The sequence below is a fragment of the Dermacentor albipictus genome, chromosome 7 (genome assembly GCF_038994185.2).
Source record: "Dermacentor albipictus isolate Rhodes 1998 colony chromosome 7, USDA_Dalb.pri_finalv2, whole genome shotgun sequence".
NCBI lineage: Eukaryota > Metazoa > Arthropoda > Arachnida > Ixodida > Ixodidae > Dermacentor > Dermacentor albipictus.
The window spans coordinates 102,614,251-102,630,664 of record NC_091827.1 but is presented as its reverse complement, the minus strand read 5'-3'; the positions used below and the strand labels follow the sequence as shown (position 1 = coordinate 102,630,664).

General features: G+C 47.7%; 1 protein-coding gene and 1 long non-coding RNA gene across 2 annotated transcripts in view; one reads left to right on the top strand and one right to left on the bottom strand.

The window, feature by feature from the left end:
• The window catches only part of Polr3B (RNA polymerase III subunit RpIII128), a 44,245-nt gene extending 32,474 nt beyond the window's left edge, over window positions 1-11,771 (bottom strand). Inside the window, exons 1-3 of the mRNA XM_070522559.1 lie at window positions 10,986-11,771; window positions 4,961-5,692; window positions 3,254-4,495 (exon numbers count right to left, since the gene is read on the bottom strand). Coding sequence (XP_070378660.1) covers window positions 3,254-4,495; window positions 4,961-5,692; window positions 10,986-11,588 — 2,577 coding nt within the window. The 5' untranslated portion in view covers window positions 11,589-11,771. The remainder of the gene's footprint in view (window positions 1-3,253; window positions 4,496-4,960; window positions 5,693-10,985) is intronic.
• Window positions 11,772-14,766: 2,995 nt separating this feature from the next.
• Window positions 14,767-16,260, top strand: LOC139047564 (uncharacterized). The gene is made up of 2 exons (XR_011507222.1): window positions 14,767-14,887; window positions 14,952-16,260. It is a non-coding gene; the product is annotated as an uncharacterized lncRNA (long non-coding RNA).
• Window positions 16,261-16,414: the final 154 nt, after the last annotated feature.

Sequence of the window (16,414 nt, the reverse complement as noted above, 5' to 3'; positions counted from 1 at the left end):
GGTGATACCATTCGGCCTATGTAACGCTCCTGCCACTTTTGAGCGCATGATGGACTCCCTTCTTCACGGTTTCAAATGGTCCACATGCTTGTGCTACTTGGACGACGTTATCGTATTCTCCCCAACGTTCGCTACGCACCTCGAGCGCCTCTCAGCAGTCCTGGACGTTTTTCGGCGAGCCGGTCTGCAACTCAACGCATCGAAGTGCCAATTCGGCCGTCGCCAGATTACCGTCCTTGGACATCTCGTTGACGCGAACGGAGTGCAACCGGACCCAGGCAAGATCCATGCTGTTGCGCACTTCCCTGTTCCGAAGTGTGTCAAGGATGTGCGCAGCTTCATCGGCCTTTGTTCGTACTTCCGCCGTTTCGTGAGGAATTTCGCCGCCATAGCACGACCACTAACCAACCTTTTGAAAAAAGACGCTCCTTTCCAGTGGGGCGATAACGAGGCCTCTGCATTCTCTCATCTAATCGACATTCTCACAACGCCTCCCGTTCTGGCCCATTTCGATCCTTCTGCGCCTACCGAAGTCCGTACTGATGCCAGCGGTCACGGAATTGGAGCAGTACTGGCACAACGCCAGCGTGGCCACGACCGTGTTATCGCTTACGCCAGCAGGCTCCTCTCACCCGCGGAGCGCAACTATTCCATCACTGAGCGTGAGTGTCTGGCCCTAGTTTGGGCGGTTGCGAAATTCCGCCCATACTTATATGGCCGATCCTTTTCCGTTGTCACAGACCATCACGTGCTTTGTTGGTTATGCTCATTGAAAGACCCTTCAGGAAGACTTGGTCGCTGGGCCCTACGCCTCCAAGAATATTCGTTCTCTGTCACCTACAAATCTGGCCGACTACACAAGGACGCTGACTGCCTGTCTCGCTACCCGGTAGACGAGCCTGACGACGCCGACAGTAGTACCGCCGACGGCGTTTTCTCTGTGTCTGCCTTCGCTAACATCGCCGATGAGCAGTACCGAGACCTATCGCTGCGAGTACTCATCGAGCGTCTGCGCTCTACACCTACCGACGCATCCGTTCGCCGATATGTCCTCCAGGGCGGCATTCTGTACCGAAGGAGCTTCCTCCCTGATGGCCCTGATCTTCTTCTTGTCGTGCCACAACATCTACGACAGACTGTGCTCTTTGAGATGCATGACGCACCCACTGCAGGACATCTTGGGGTAACCCGCACGTACGACCGCGTCCGCCGCCGCTTCTATTGGCCTGGTCTCGCTCGCTCCGTTCGACGCTATGTTGCTGCCTGTGATCCCTGCCAGCGTCGGAAGACACCTCAGGTGCTACCTGCCGGTCATCTCCAGCCGATCACCGTCCCTGTGGAACCGTTCTTTCGTGTTGGATTAGACCTGCTCGGTCCCTTTCCCACGTCATCCTCTGGGAACAAATGGGTAGCCGTCGTGACTGATTACGCCACCCGATACGCTATCACTCGGGCTCTCCCATCAGCTGCGCCACTGACGTCGCGGACTTTCTCTTGCGTGCTTCATGGCGCCCCGCGCCAGCTGCTTACTGACCGTGGTCGAAACTTCCTCTCGAAAGTTATCGCTGACATTGTGCGTTCCTGTTCCATTCAACACAAACTGACTACTTCATACCATCCTCAAACCAATGGCCTGACAGAGCGGTTAAACCGTACTCTTACCGATATGTTGGCCAAGTACGTTTCCAAGGACCACCACGACTGGGACATTGCCCTTCCTTACGTAAAATTTGCGTACAATTCTTCCCGGCACGACACCGCCGGATTTTCTCCCTTTTATCTACTGTACGGTCGCGAACCTACCTTGCCCCTAGACACGGCACTTCCTCCTGCTGCGGTCTCAACAAGCGAGTATGCGCGCGACGCCATCGCCCTCGCCGACCATGCACGCCAGCTTGCCCGTGCTCGACTTACGGCCTCACAGACCACTCAGCAGTGTCACTACAACGCCCGCCATCGTGACGTACAGTTTTCACCTGGTGCGCTCGTGCTCCTGTGGTCGCCCTCTCGTCACGTCGGACTTTCAGAGAAACTTCTTTCGCGATACACAGGGCCCTACCGCGTGCTGCGCCAGGTGACACCTGTGACTTACGAAATTGCTCCTGTGGGCTCAACCTCGTCCTCTCCTGTGGCATCTAGTGATGTCGTACACGTCAGTAGGCTCAAGGCCTACTACACTGCTTCCGAGTCCGATCTTTAGTCGCTCTGGGACGGCGCTTTTGCAGCCGGGGGTAGTGCTACGGCACAATATGTGCGATCACGAAAGGCCAGCAGTGTGAAGACGACGACGACGGTTAGAAGCTTGCGCGGGCTGTCGCCTCTTGGCCAAGCGCAGCGTATTTTCCTTGTAAATACAAAAAAAAACAAAAACAAATTAACTAACATTCCAACTATTCCGAACATCATTTGTTCAGCATAAAGTTGTTAAAATTATCCATCACGCGCCCTAGTCAGCCAATCGGATAGCTCGCCCCACTGACATCATATGGGTGATTTGCGTCATATAGGTAGAGGCGGCTTAAAATTCCGCCGCGCAGTGTTCTGTGATCAGCAGCGATGTGCATTTTTAAAACCTTACACTAAATTACACACTTCACGCTGAGCACTTAGATGCGTCAATTAATGATCAGAAGGACCTGCTCTAACGACTCAGTACGTTTGTAGAAAATCGTCAAAATCGTTTCAGGGTCCCATTAAATAATGACATGCTTCAAGGCGTTTATTTGCTGCAGTAAGAATATTGAAGTAGCGTTTGATGTTTTGTTCCATAATTCCACAGCGAACAGAGCCATTAAGCAGCCCCTCTGTAGCTGTAGTATAGGTGGCTTTACATATAAGCAGATTCATCATATATCTGTTGTCTCCAGAGGCACAAGCACCAGTGTGGAAGGCGACCACCATCTTCCTCTTCTGTCTGAGCCCTCTCCCATCAGCCATCACAGGGAGAGAAGGTGGCAAGAGAAGAATTATCCACCACAGTATCTAAATATTCATAAACAAGAAAGCTGAGGCGCAACAAGTGCGCCTGAAACGGCTATAGTTGGCATACCATGACGAACACTCTCCCCAACTCAGTCTCACTTGATTATGTGAGAGCACACTCCATTCACATCAACACTTCTGTATCAGCTATGAAAGCTCGACTACCAACTGCCAACCGCGAAAATGGGCGAAAGAGGCGAAGAAAGACATTCACTTTAAAAAAAGAATTTTTCACAAAAGTTGTTGAAAATAGACACTGGAAATGGCAAACCTCCTTGTGCTCTGCTTGCGCTGGCTGCCCAGGCTGGGCAGGTGTGACAGTGGCTGCAGGAACCCATTTGTTGATGAGAACCTGACGATTCTCTACACGAGAGCCAGGGCGTGCAATGCCATCAGCGTCAAGGGCTTCATGCTTCCACACTGGCATCATGTTGGTGCTGTCCACGAGCGGTCCCATCACTTTATCGCTGGTCTGGTTTGCGTACTTCTTGATGACGCACTTCTGGTTCCTGTAGACCTGGCACCGGCCAAAGCCGCGGTCGATAGATGACCGGTTCATGACGATGGCATCCTCTATATCATATCCACTGTAGCTCACAACAGCCACAGTCGCATTCTGGCCAGCCGGCAGCTCTTCAAAGTTGATGAGCTCAATGGTCTTGGTCTTCACCATTGGCCGATGTGGGTAGACCAGAAGGTACATGAGCGAGTCTATCCTGTTGCGCTGGTTAAGACCAATGGTGCCCATCGCCTGCTTGCCCATAGCGCACTGGTATGTGTTCCGTGGTGACTGGTTGTGGTGCGGGTATGGAATGATACCTGCGCACACTCCAAGCAGGCTGTAGGCCTCAATCTCTAGGTGCGTCGTCTGTGAGGTGATGTCCATTTCACGGAGTGCGATGTGGCTGTCATTCTCCTCGTTGACATCAAGGAACTCTACGATGCCCCTGCGAACGAGATCATTGAAGAACAGGAGCCCCCTTGTGAGGTCTTCAAGGTGTGCGTTGGTCAGCTTAGGGCGCCCCTTCTCAACGATAATGTACGGCCGGCACATACGACCACCATCAGCCGAGACGTAGACGCAACGCTGCAAGTTGCTAGTGTGCAGGGAGACGAACTCGGACAAGTAGCCTGACCGACGAAGAAGGCGGAGTGTCTTCAAAAGTCGAACGTGGTCTTGGATGACACCCAGAATGTTGCCGTTGAGAAAGACTAGGTACACCGATGGATCAGAGAGCTCTTCCCCGTTGAGGAGTTGAAGGTCTTCCACACCGAGGTTCCGTAGTAGCCGCACTATAAATGCCTCGTCTATGTCGGTGGTGATGTGGGTCATGAGGGCCAGATTCTTGACCAGACCGCATGCCTCACCTTCGGGAGTGTCACTGGGGCAGAGCATACCAAACTGGGACGGCTGAAGTGACCGGGGGCCGGACACCTTCCGAGTCTTCTCAAACTGGCTGTTGACCCTCGTCATCATGCCAAGGGCCGAGATGTAGGAGAGCCTTGTCAGCACCTTGGCAACAGCACATGTAAAAATGCGATTGACACTTTCTTTAGCAAACACATCCTGCCATTATGCTATAATTGTGTAGTGCTGACTTTCACTGTACAGACACAGACGAGCATTCTAACACTTGTGCAAAGTGGCTCGATCGATCAGCATTAAAGTTATTTTATAGTACCACTTCATAATTTCAAATTTTATAAAACAAATGCTTAACAAATTGTAGCAAGCTCTGAATTTCTATCCTCAAGAGCAAGTTAGAGGTAGTTTTAGGCTAACTGCTTAACATGTCTGTAAACACACAATCCAAGAAAGAGATTTAACCTCAGTAATAATGGTAGCTACAGATAGCAAACAAGATGAAGAGCCTCAAATGGAGGAGATTAATGAGCATGCTGATAGTGCACAGGTAGTTAGTGGTTAGAGCACAGGGCTGAACTATCACTATTGTGCTATCAGAATTACTGCCCACACCTGTGTGACGCCAATGCGTTCCATCTTGAACCGCTTGACAGTCCAGTTCCCTGTCGAAATAGCCATGCACAGTCCATGGGTGATCAGGTCCTGCCGGATATACTTGATGACGTCAAACTGGGTTGCCCGGACCTTTGGGATTGTCTTATCGGCAACAAGCTTGAGCTCCGCATTAAAACGCTTGAACAGGTCTTCAAATAAGAGCGACAGCAGTGAGCCGGCAAGCTCGAGCCTCTTGTTACCATAGTAGTCACGGTCGTCAAGCAACTCCTTGTTGGATTGGGCATCGATGACTCTACGCACCATGATGGCAAGGTAGAAGCACTTGATGCGGAAGTTGAAATCCTCAACTGGAACATGAGCCAGCACGGTGGTCGCAAGAATGTCTCTCGCATCGTCAACGACAGACTTGCGATGACTGCCACCGCCGCCGGCTCCTCCCCCAAAGAACATGCGCCGGTGCTTGAGCCTGCCACCAAGGTACTGTAGGGCTTGGGTCTGTGTGAACACCTTGGCACGGTGGCACTCCTCCAGGGATGGAGCAATGGCTGCCTGGACGGCATCGGAGGTGCCAATCATCTGCACGATGCCTTGGTCGCACTCCAGACCCATGGCCTTGAACACAATGCCCACTGGAATGTCCTCTGTGAAACAGTTGTGCTTCAGGATGTAGCGGCCGTGCTTGACACCGACCACGGTGCGGCTTTTGCGCTCGTGCGTGGAACTGGTGACCTGCAACAATAAAGACAAACCCCTTAAGTGTTTCATTATTCTCACGAACCAAGAGTGACCTTATCTTTCTTCTTTCTTTAAGTGATATTTTCAAGCTTCCCTTTCTCCAAAACCTTTCTAGAGCATTTCAAACCTAAGCAATATAGATATATTTCTCATTGCCACAATATGATACAGTCATAAATGAGGAAAATGCTTTCTATTACAATCCTTCAAAATCAACTTTATGCGAAATAAAGTGCGGCGCCAAAGAAAATTTTTTCCCTCATACTTCCCCTACTAAGAAAGTTCATGAACTAGGCAAAATTTCATGAAGCATGAAACGGAGCCCAGAGCTTTGCCACGCAGCTCACACCAGGCCTTGCACAATCCCCGAGCAAATCATCAGTGGGAGACGCCATCTTTAAAAAGCTTCCGCCAAAAGGCACCAAGAAAGCACAATTTCAATAATGCCATCTTTGAGCATCGACAAAGTGCTTCTATCTATGTACTAGAAAAAAAAAACTCAAGTGGATGCACTGCGTTCATCCAAAACAAAGTTTACCAGTATCATATTGATGAGCTAGGCTCATCCAAACCCTTAAGGAGTTAAGTAAAACATAGCTAATAAGTTGCATCAGATGTGGATATGTATTTGTTATAGGCAATTTTCGTAATAAGCATCACGCTGATATAGGAGAAAAATTTAGAATTTTAGATTTACTTCATTGTATCCGTGTTCACGATATCAGGTTCAACTGTGTCATCTCTACAAAAAACAATAAGGCGTGCCATTATATCTACCCTCTACAAGGAACCAGACAACAGAAAAATGAAATAATCTGGATGGTGCACTGAGGAAACTTCCATCCAGCGAGATTGCTGAACAGTTCTTTAATCTGACCAAACCTTATTGCTCTGCCTACCCTAGAACATGAGTTGCAAGACTTCAAAGTTAAGCTTCAAAAGAGCACTCTCTCGAGTTTAAGCTTCACAATCTCGCAAATTTTGTTCTAACAAAGCCAGAACGAGAAGGTTGGTCTTACAGCATTCCTTGAATTATACATAAGTCATTGATACACTGTATAGCTAAACCTGAGGAACTATTATATTTTGTAGCTCGCCCCCACATCATCGGTTTCGACGGCATCTGTTCGAGCCAGGTTACATTTTTCATAAGTAAATATGGATTACAGTGTGCTCTAGAGGAGCCAAAGACTGAACTTAGTGAGCTTCAAGAATACTTACCGAGCCACAATTGCCCAAATACAGGAAAACACTCTGAAATCCGTAACATCACAGTGAAGCTTGAATGTTTTGACAGTGCCCTTTTACTCTGCCTGTTTGTTGTTGAAGTATCTATGCAATGTGAACGCATTCAGGGTGCAACATTACCAGATCACCCAATCTTCAACCCTATCACCCTGAAGTACTGGCCCTGGAGTTTCAGAGGGAAATTCAAGAAATAGAACTTTTGACCTTCATGTTCTGTTTTAATAACCAACCTCAGAGCACAAAATTAATGGAAACAGGGGTTAGAAAGAAAAATTTAACACAGTGAATCAATTTGGTGCTTCCCGTCTGTGCCTCTTTAAATACAGCGGCGGACACTCGAGGCAAGTCCCTCAGAAATTCTCACTGCCTACCCAGCAAATGACTCGACCTCGACTCACCTGTTCCCTTTCACCCTTCCCAGTTTTACATTTTCACTTTTCATACTACAGAGCCACCTACAACTGCTGTGTTTTGATTTCCTGCCCAACAATTTCTTCTGCATTTCTTCTATTGCGAGAGCAATTACACAGACACTTGAGGCACATTCACACCGCCGGCATAGCCATTGTTGTGTGTTCCTGCCACTGGCAGCACGTGCCCAAAGGGTTGGAGGGTCTCCAAAGACATTTGGCAGCAAAAATTACAAAGCGAAGTGGGCACACTGTCAGCACCATGCCAAATCACACTGGTGGCAGAGCAAGGAAGCATTCTGCTATCCACTCTTGGCATGCGCCTTAGGCACACACACACTGTAACCTCACTAGCATTCCTGCTGAGCCAGTGCACACTGGTCTGAGTGTCTGATATCACTGGGTGCCGACTAACAGTGACGGCTTCCCAATAGTCTCATTTCGTGCATCACCGAGGTGCAACACAGCATGCCCAAGCAGCTAAAACCTGCCAAGAAATGCAAGACATAGTTTAAGTTGCAAGAAGTCGAGGTACACAAGATAGTTGCGTCAGTAAGCTTCACAGTATGCTCCATAATATGTGGATCGTCATCACGGAACCAAATTTTCTCAGTTTCAGTCAGGCGATTTGGTTAGATTATGTACTTCACGAAAATCTGGTCCTAAATACTCCTGTCTGTTCAAGATTTATCGTAAAGTAGGTCGCAGTACTTTCCAGCTTGAAAATGGCAAGCGTTGGAATGCTTCTAAAATGGTGAAGTACACGGTACGTCAGGATGAAACAACAAATGAAAGGAGTCATTGCCATGACGACACATCCTTTCACGATAGTTTTCCAACTTTTCTTCCAGTTCCTACTGGTACCAGTTTTCCTGCAGCAGCCACTTGTTTGCAACCACCTGTTTGACCATTGCCACAGGGTTCACCCCATGCAAAAAAGTCTCCTGAATGTTTGTACAACAATCCTCCCAAAGACACTGCTCCTGAAGGCACTCAGGACACTGACCACACATTCCAGTCCCTGTATGAGTAACACTTCCACTTTTCCTACTCTACAATCTGAAGCAGTTCTCCGTAGGTCTACACGTCACAGACAACCTCCGGTATGGTTTAAGGATTATGTTTCCAAGTAGCTTTCTGCCTTGGTTTATTGTCTACAAAGGTCTCGACACTCTCATGAGAATTCGGCTCTTACGCCAAAAGTCTTTCCTTACATGATTGTTAGGCAAATAGTACACAAGTAGTATCCTTCAAAAGGGGGGATTACTGGCAGCATAAAGGGTGCAATGCACACATCTCCAAGTTACTATGTATTTACTGCTATACTGCAGATTTAACAGTGGGTCCTAGTGGTAGATGAGTTCTTAGCAACCCTGTAGAAAAGATACCACATTTCTTGTACCTTACATTTCTTGCAGCATAAGCATGTAGTATACACATCTTGACATCTTTTCTATTCTGTCCAGATGTCATCACCAAACACAGTGCTACAGTGTTACAGTGCCAACATGTGCTCTTTAGTCAACTCAGTTCAAGTTAATAACATGGCATGTAGTGAGCAGCATTTCCACTACAATTATTTTTCCATTTGGCCAACGCCAACTAAGATGTGTAGATGATATATGTCCATAACTGATACTAGTGGAAAATCCTATTCATTGTATAATGATAAATAATAACATGTCCAAAAGTTATATTGCACAATCTTCATTGTGTAATGCATACACTTCTGTGTTTTTCTGTAACTCATGACTTGCTTTTGTTGCGAGGAAAGCGAGTGGCGCATTTTTCTCTCAACGGAGACGTGATGTAATATCCTGTGTCGGCTTCCAGTTTTGGTTTCGAATCGTTTACGTCAGGGCGCCACTCAGCGCCAAACACTGTAAGTATACCTGCTGCCTTTCCCCTCGCTGGAATAAAGTCATTCATTGTCTGGTCCTCGACTCGAGCATTCTAGCTATTCTTTTGCAGCGCTTCGCACCACAAAGTAACACTTTTGGAGTAACACAAAAGATCGGAGTAACACAAAGTAACACTTTTGTGTTACTCGCGCACTGACCGCTTGACCGGCCGTTCTAAAGCCTCAAAAACGTGCCGCCAACGACTCTCCCGGAATACCTCCTAACCTTTCCATCCCCAACACACTCCCAAGCCCCCATATTTCTTAAAAATTTCACTTTTTTCTTTCTTTTTCTTTCACTCTCCCCTCCTCCCCTTTTTTGTCTGTCTTGGTGCCGCCCTGGCTTCCCCCACCCCCACCCCTTTTTTTTAACTTTTTTCCCCTTTTTTTCTGCTTCTATTTCTTTTTTTTCTCCCCGCGTGCCCACTCTCACGCTCTTGTCCCCTCGTCTTGGGAATGAAGCTCGCAGACGTCGGACGACAGCACTTGTTTCTTCTGGTAACCTCTCTCTTTAAAACCAGCCGCCAGCGACAACACCCGCACGTGACGTCACTGCACTAACCCTTTAAAACTAACACGCCGAGGATGACGAGGCCGCCTTTGACGTAGATAGGTTCTCCTATCAAAACGTTGGCCAGCCTTTCTGAGGCACCTTATCCCTGTTTACAAACTTTATACCACAGTGTGCTATTCCATCTGTCAGCCCCTTTCTTGTTTTTGATAGTTCTTTATTGTTGTTTTGTATCTCTGTGTGTATCGTTATATCTCTATGTGTCTATGCGCGTGCATGTGTACATTACATATGCGCTCTCTAACAGTTTAATAGGAAGTCGTTCATCTGGTGTGTCCTATCCTTAGGTTGCACGAGATAATCTGCATGTCACAAATGCCAGAAACCTCCTACAATCGGCTAAATTTTGTTGATATGCGTAGAGCTGGAATAGCGACAAAACACATACGAGGCGGGACACACAAGTAACGACAAGCTTATTCTTATTTTGTGTATTTTTTCAAATGTTAGCACCTCTTCAAATTATTCTCTCCGGGGCACAATAGACTTATTCCACTGCTTTATCCATTGTTTCACACTGTTCTGGAATGTCTGAAAATTGGTTACCCTCAGTGTTTCTGTCATTCTCATCTTTATCTCCTCCACGTCTTGAAAATGCTCTTTTAAGCACTTATTTCAATCTTGGAAATAAGAAGCCACAATGAGCAAGCTACCAGTAGTAGAAATGATGAGGTAAGGTAGCGTTGTCATTCCATTTATGTCAGCATGTGCTGCATGCTCAGTTCTTTGCTGCAGGAGCATTGTAATGGCGTGCAAGCCACTCAACTTGAGTGGGGTGTATTCTCCTAACTGAATTGTGCAACCAGTTGGCCTCATCAACCTAAAAAAATTCATCAGCCCGGTGGTGTCAAGTACGACGCCATTTTGAAATGGTCATATGACGATTTCGTTTTAGGACTAAGCTGGCTTCACGTCGAAAGCTGAACTTCTTATATTTACATTATTTCATGAACTGTGTAGGATGGCTTTTTTTTTTCTTTTTTTGCGATGGCATCAACTGACACCACCAGAAAGAGTTAAAACAGAAAATGTCCCGAATCATCCGATTTGCACCATTGAACTTTACCATTTCGCCTGAAACACGCGAAAAATAAAACAGTCGCGCATAAAGTCGCTCACTCGAGAAACACGTCAGGCTGCACGACGTGGTATCCTCACCTGGCACATGACTCCGCTCTTGCGGTCCTCCTCGACGATCATGCGGTTCTTGGAGAGCTGCTCCTGCATCAGTATGACGCGCTCGACGCCGTTCACGACGAAGTAGCCGCCGGGGTCGTACGGGCACTCCTGCAGCTTGGCCATCTCGAAGTGGGTCTTGTTGGCCAGCACGCAGTTTGCGCTGCGCAGCATGATGGGCATGCGGCCGATCGGGAAGTCCGAGCGCAGCACCCGCTCCTGGCCGCGGGTGTACTCAATGTCCACCACGATTGGGGCCGAGTAAGTCATGTCCCGCAATCGGCATTCGTGCGGCGTCGTCTGCAGGTGGACCTTGAACTCTTCCTCGGTGTTGGGCTTACCCACGCGGATGTCCAAGTACTTGAGGTAGAAACTCGGGTCAGCGTCGCTCGTGATGCGCTCGTTGGCGCGCATGATCTCCTTGATCTCGACGTTGATGAAGTGGTTGAAGGAGTCGATATGGTGCCGCACCAGGCCGTGCATCTTGAGGAACGCTGGCAGCAGCTTCCATTTTTCCGAGAGCTCCTTGACCGGCTCGGTGAGGTTGTCATGCGCCAGGCCTTCGTTTGCGAATAGCCACGCCATTTTTTTTTTTTTCTTACGTCGCGGCCAGGCGTTTTGTCACGAAGGCTGGACTACTTACGGGAAGCTCGGCTCGATATGCCAACGCTCCATGCCAGAGCCGAAGTGTTCGACTCGTGTGGTGTTCCAGCAGCCGGCACGAGCAGCAGGAGCGGCACGCGATTCAATGATGCGGATTTGGACTGGCTTTGACTTCGATGTTTTTTGGCCGGCAGCCGTGGCCGGCAGCGTCAAAAGATTGCATTGGTTTCGGTTACGTTTTCATGCTACCTGCGGTTACGGTTTCATGCTACCTCGTCGAGGCGAAAAAGGTCTACGACAGGAAAGTTCACATAACGATATTGAAAACATTGAGTTGCTTAGGTTTGGCTGATAAATGTTCGGTATCAGTACCACGTGCGCGCTCCGTAGAATGTACATGTAGGGTTAACGAGACGGTCATTTGAGGGAAGACGCCCCGAATGGTCTCTCCCTCGCTGCCACTCCGTTGAGCGACGAGGCATCCCTCGAATCATATAGCTGCTCACCATATTTGAGAAACACTATGCCTCAAATGACCGTCTCGTGTAGGGCTCCTGGATAGTCTTTCCCACGAGACGTTTATTTGAGGGATCGCCAGCCATTTGTGCGCAAGCGCAAGTAAGAGCAGGCACGAGAGAGAAAATCTGGGGACTTTTGCTCCTTGAATATATGACTGCCTAGGCGCTATGGAGGAGGTTTCTTAGCACGTGTTGTAGGCGCGGGTTAGAGTTTGTTCACGCTCGGATTCAGGCTGCCAGCGCAGTAAGATAGGTGAAGCAGCGGGCACTGACGCATGCTGACGCCCGATTTGGCGACCGCTGTGTCGGACAGACTGTCTCGCACCTGCGGCGCTTGTGCTAATGTCACTCGTGGCGGATCATAGCTTTCTCGCGCCTTACGGCGATGTACCTTGTAAATAACATCACAGATGTTTCTGTGGGAGCAGTAGCGACCTAGTATAGAGCTCGGGTCGCATATATCGAAAAAAGTCGCGGAGCGCGGTAGTGCTGAACTTAATTAGCGTCACAAGTTGGCGGCTGTACGTAATTATATTTATTCAGTCATGTTTTTTTTTCGAAATTGTAACAAAGTGTCATTATTTCGCATTACTGGCGGCGCCTCCAGGACACCAAAGCAGCAACGGGGACGTCCACCAAAGCTAGAACCCGAGAACCCGAACTGGTCCGTAGGCTGGAGCTCGCCGAGGCCTGCGCTTGCCAGGGACGTGTAGATCGGCTGCTCGCGATAGTGAGCAGCCAATTTTTTTATGCGAACACCCCGCTGGCACGCTTCGGCTGTTGCGGCCCCAACCCGGCCACGAGCCTCACTGCTTCCAGCTTTGATCATCCTACTACCCCTTGGGTGCCCTGGAGCATAGGGTTTCTCACTATAACACCTAGAGGGTAATCTGGCGCCACCGTCTATGGGAGTTTCTTAAGGGGGCACCGTGCCGTCATGGGTATGGTGGCATAGTCATGGGAATGACGGTATATGGTATATGTGTGTGCGAGGCTCGTGTTGGCTGGTGTTATAACCCAAGCAACCCTAGCCGACTGCCAATGATTGGCCGATTGTTGGGAAATAGTCGGCAGCCGGCTTCACTGGCCACCCGACTTCCGAAAACAGTCGGCCCGACGTCTCCTTCCAGCTACATCGGCACGCGGCCGGCCGCGCGGGCTGGGCCTCCGTCAGAGCATTATACTGGACGCCGAGCGCGCCAAACACTCGTCGGCGCGACAAGCCGGCAATGCATCGGGCCGCCTTTAGTTGCCGACTGAACTTTGGCTCCACGTATTTTTTTTTTTTAGACAGCATAAAATGCATTGCGCTAAGTAGATAACTACAATAATAAGCATTTTGCATGCTGCCACAACTGATGCACACTGCCGAAGCACCAGACCGAAACTCTGGACCTTTCTTTTAATTTTTTTTTATGAGTTTGCTCATGTTGCTGCTTGGTTTCAACTCACGTTTCGCTAAAAAGCGGCATTTTTTTTTTTCTCCGCATTGGTGAAACGCTTTGCATTGCTTTTAAACTGGTTCGTTCCCCAAGTAACCACGGATATCCGTGGGACGTCCACCATAAGTCCCAACGTCCATCCATCCGGATATCCAACACGGACGTCCGTGGGACGTACAGGAGAAGTCCATATCCTGTTTGGATGTCCGAAGGACATCCCACCGGGATGTCCATGGGACATCCCATTTTGAACGTCCGCTGGCTGTCCATAAATAGGCATGCCCAGGATATACACTAGTGAGTTATATATAAACTAGCATAAATATATTGCCGGAAATTTTAGTTTGTTCATATTATATTTGTTTATTCTTGTTCTCTATCGGACACAGTTCATTCTTTTTTCAAAGCAAAATAAATATATTTCCAACTTGATATCAATTCTGCCCACTTTAACATCGCAGTATTAAAATACGATTTTTTTTTCTATCGGTGGGTCATACAAACAATTTGTAGTTTGCTTTAAAAAAAATGCTTGTGGATGACTAGCAGAATATATAAGCGCCCATTTGAAGCCACTTATTCGACCTAGAGCCAAGCACTCAAGTTATCCCTCATTATGAAAAGTTCCTGATCATAGAGTTTTGGTCCTGGCCTCCGAACATGTAGGTTCAGGTTTATCATTGAAACAGGAAGTAAAACACGTTGTTGGGCTAGTTGGTGCATTGTATTAAGAAAAAAACAGCAAAAAAAAAGACGGACACAGGAAACATACACAAGACAGGCCTCTTCCAGCCTCTTTCCTGTCTTCTCGTATGTTTCCTGTGTGCGCCTGTTTTTGGCTGGTTTCTTAAAACAGGAAGTTGTCTGCAGTGTTCAATTGTGCATACAATAATATCATTATAGGTAACGAAAACAAATCTCAAAGGCTACGCTTTTGGTGGCTGCGTGCGTTGAAAGCGATTACGAAAGCTATAATGCGTCAGAGCCGCCATGCATTGACAGTAATCTCAAAGGCTATGTTTTTCTGGCGCCGACAGCTTTAGCAGAAACTAAAAACTCGAAAATCAGATACCGAATATTCCCAGAATAAGTAAATATTTCACTGTGTGATAATAGAATATTTTAAAAACCTATTTATGTTTGCGTAGATGCACGTGGAAGTGTTACAACCTTGGCAAAGCAGAACGCTGCAGTCATCCAATCCAATCCAAGCTCTAGCCATCGTCGCCACGCCATTTTTCATTCTGCGATCGTTGTAAGGGCAGCGGAGCAGCGTTTGTCACCTTCCGTGCCTGCCGAAGTCTCCTACTCAACTACCAAGGTATGACAGCTACATCGATTTCTTTTTTAATTCGTTTGGGTATTGAAATGTGTTTTCTTCACAGGTGCCAGGATGCCTAGACTGCGGGAGAAGCCGCACGCGCGAAAAAGAGCGTCGCTGGAAACAAAGACGATATTCGAGGACTTCGGATCTCGCACCGGCAGCCAGCAGTCAACAGCTCGAGAATTCGCAAATCTAGAACTGTGCAGTGGCGCGCATACCCCGCACGCATGCATTAACATGTGCGTTCGGGCTGTCCCTGCAAACATTTGTACGCCTTGTGATGCTGGTCGCTGCACCGAGGCGACATCGGAAGTTCAGGACGGTGGTTGTGACACTACGCGCACTAAGGACAATGTGCCTTGCTTCCCTGATGGATATACTCTACGTGACGCTTCGGATGGTTCACTTCGCTGTGAGAACGGAACAGGATCCCTTAGGAGAGGTGTACGCACAAGTCAATGCGGGTTTTCTGGTAAGCAGGACCCCGGTCTACATTTGCTTTAGCTACCGCGGACTCTTCATCGGCGCCCTTTGATTCTCCTGGCAAACAGCTTCTCCTGGCTAATGCGCTCATGATCAGAGCTGTAGCCGTCAGTAGCGGCAAGATCGCCTGCTGATCTCTACGAAAATAAAAAGCTCCTTTTAAAAAAAGTGAAGAATATATTAGTTGTTTTTAACTACAAGTTTGTTTAATATCGTGAGAATATGGTCACTACGGCCACGGCGGGGACATTGTAAACGAGAGTATGCATTCGATGGCCAAGTGAGTTTTAATAATTGTAAGAACGCACTACGCCACGAGAAAGAGCTATTGTTTAAAGAAAGTGAAGAATATATTGATTGTTCTTCACGAATAGTTCGTTTAGCCACGTCAGAATGTGGAGACATTGGGAACGAGAGTACGCATTTGACGGCAAGTTGACTTACGAGAACGCACTACGTCGCGAATAACATTTAAGCTGCAATACCATTAAGCATGTCCGTGTGGCACCCCGCGAATGACATTAAAGTTTAAGGCATTAGCCAGTTAATGTCATTTTTTGTGCTCGTGTCGCAGAGTGCTAGTGAAGTGATGTAGTCAAGATTAATTCCTTCATGTCATTTCTGTTGCTTTCGCTGCTTAATAATGCCAATTGATGTGTTTTTGCTCTTTCTTTTTATTCCATGCTGCAAACTCAAATGTCAAAGCAGGGTGGGCAATAAGTATTTTTGTTCTGCTGTTCTCTACCTTGTTGTTGTGCTATTGAAATTGCAAGTTTTCTTCTTTATCCGTGTATTTATTTGTTCTTTGAACAGTACGCATATATCTGCTTATTGGTCTTTTTATGTATATGTATAAGGTCACAATAAACGTTTAATTGTATTTGGAAGTTGGTGTAAGTTCATTTCTCGTTTATTTAGAACAAGAATGCATTCAAGCATTAGACCAATGTAATATATATAATGGTCCGGTGCTTGAATGTGTCCCGGCCACTATTGTCGCTTCAAGGCATGTGTATATCTGGAATATCCCCGGGAAGACAC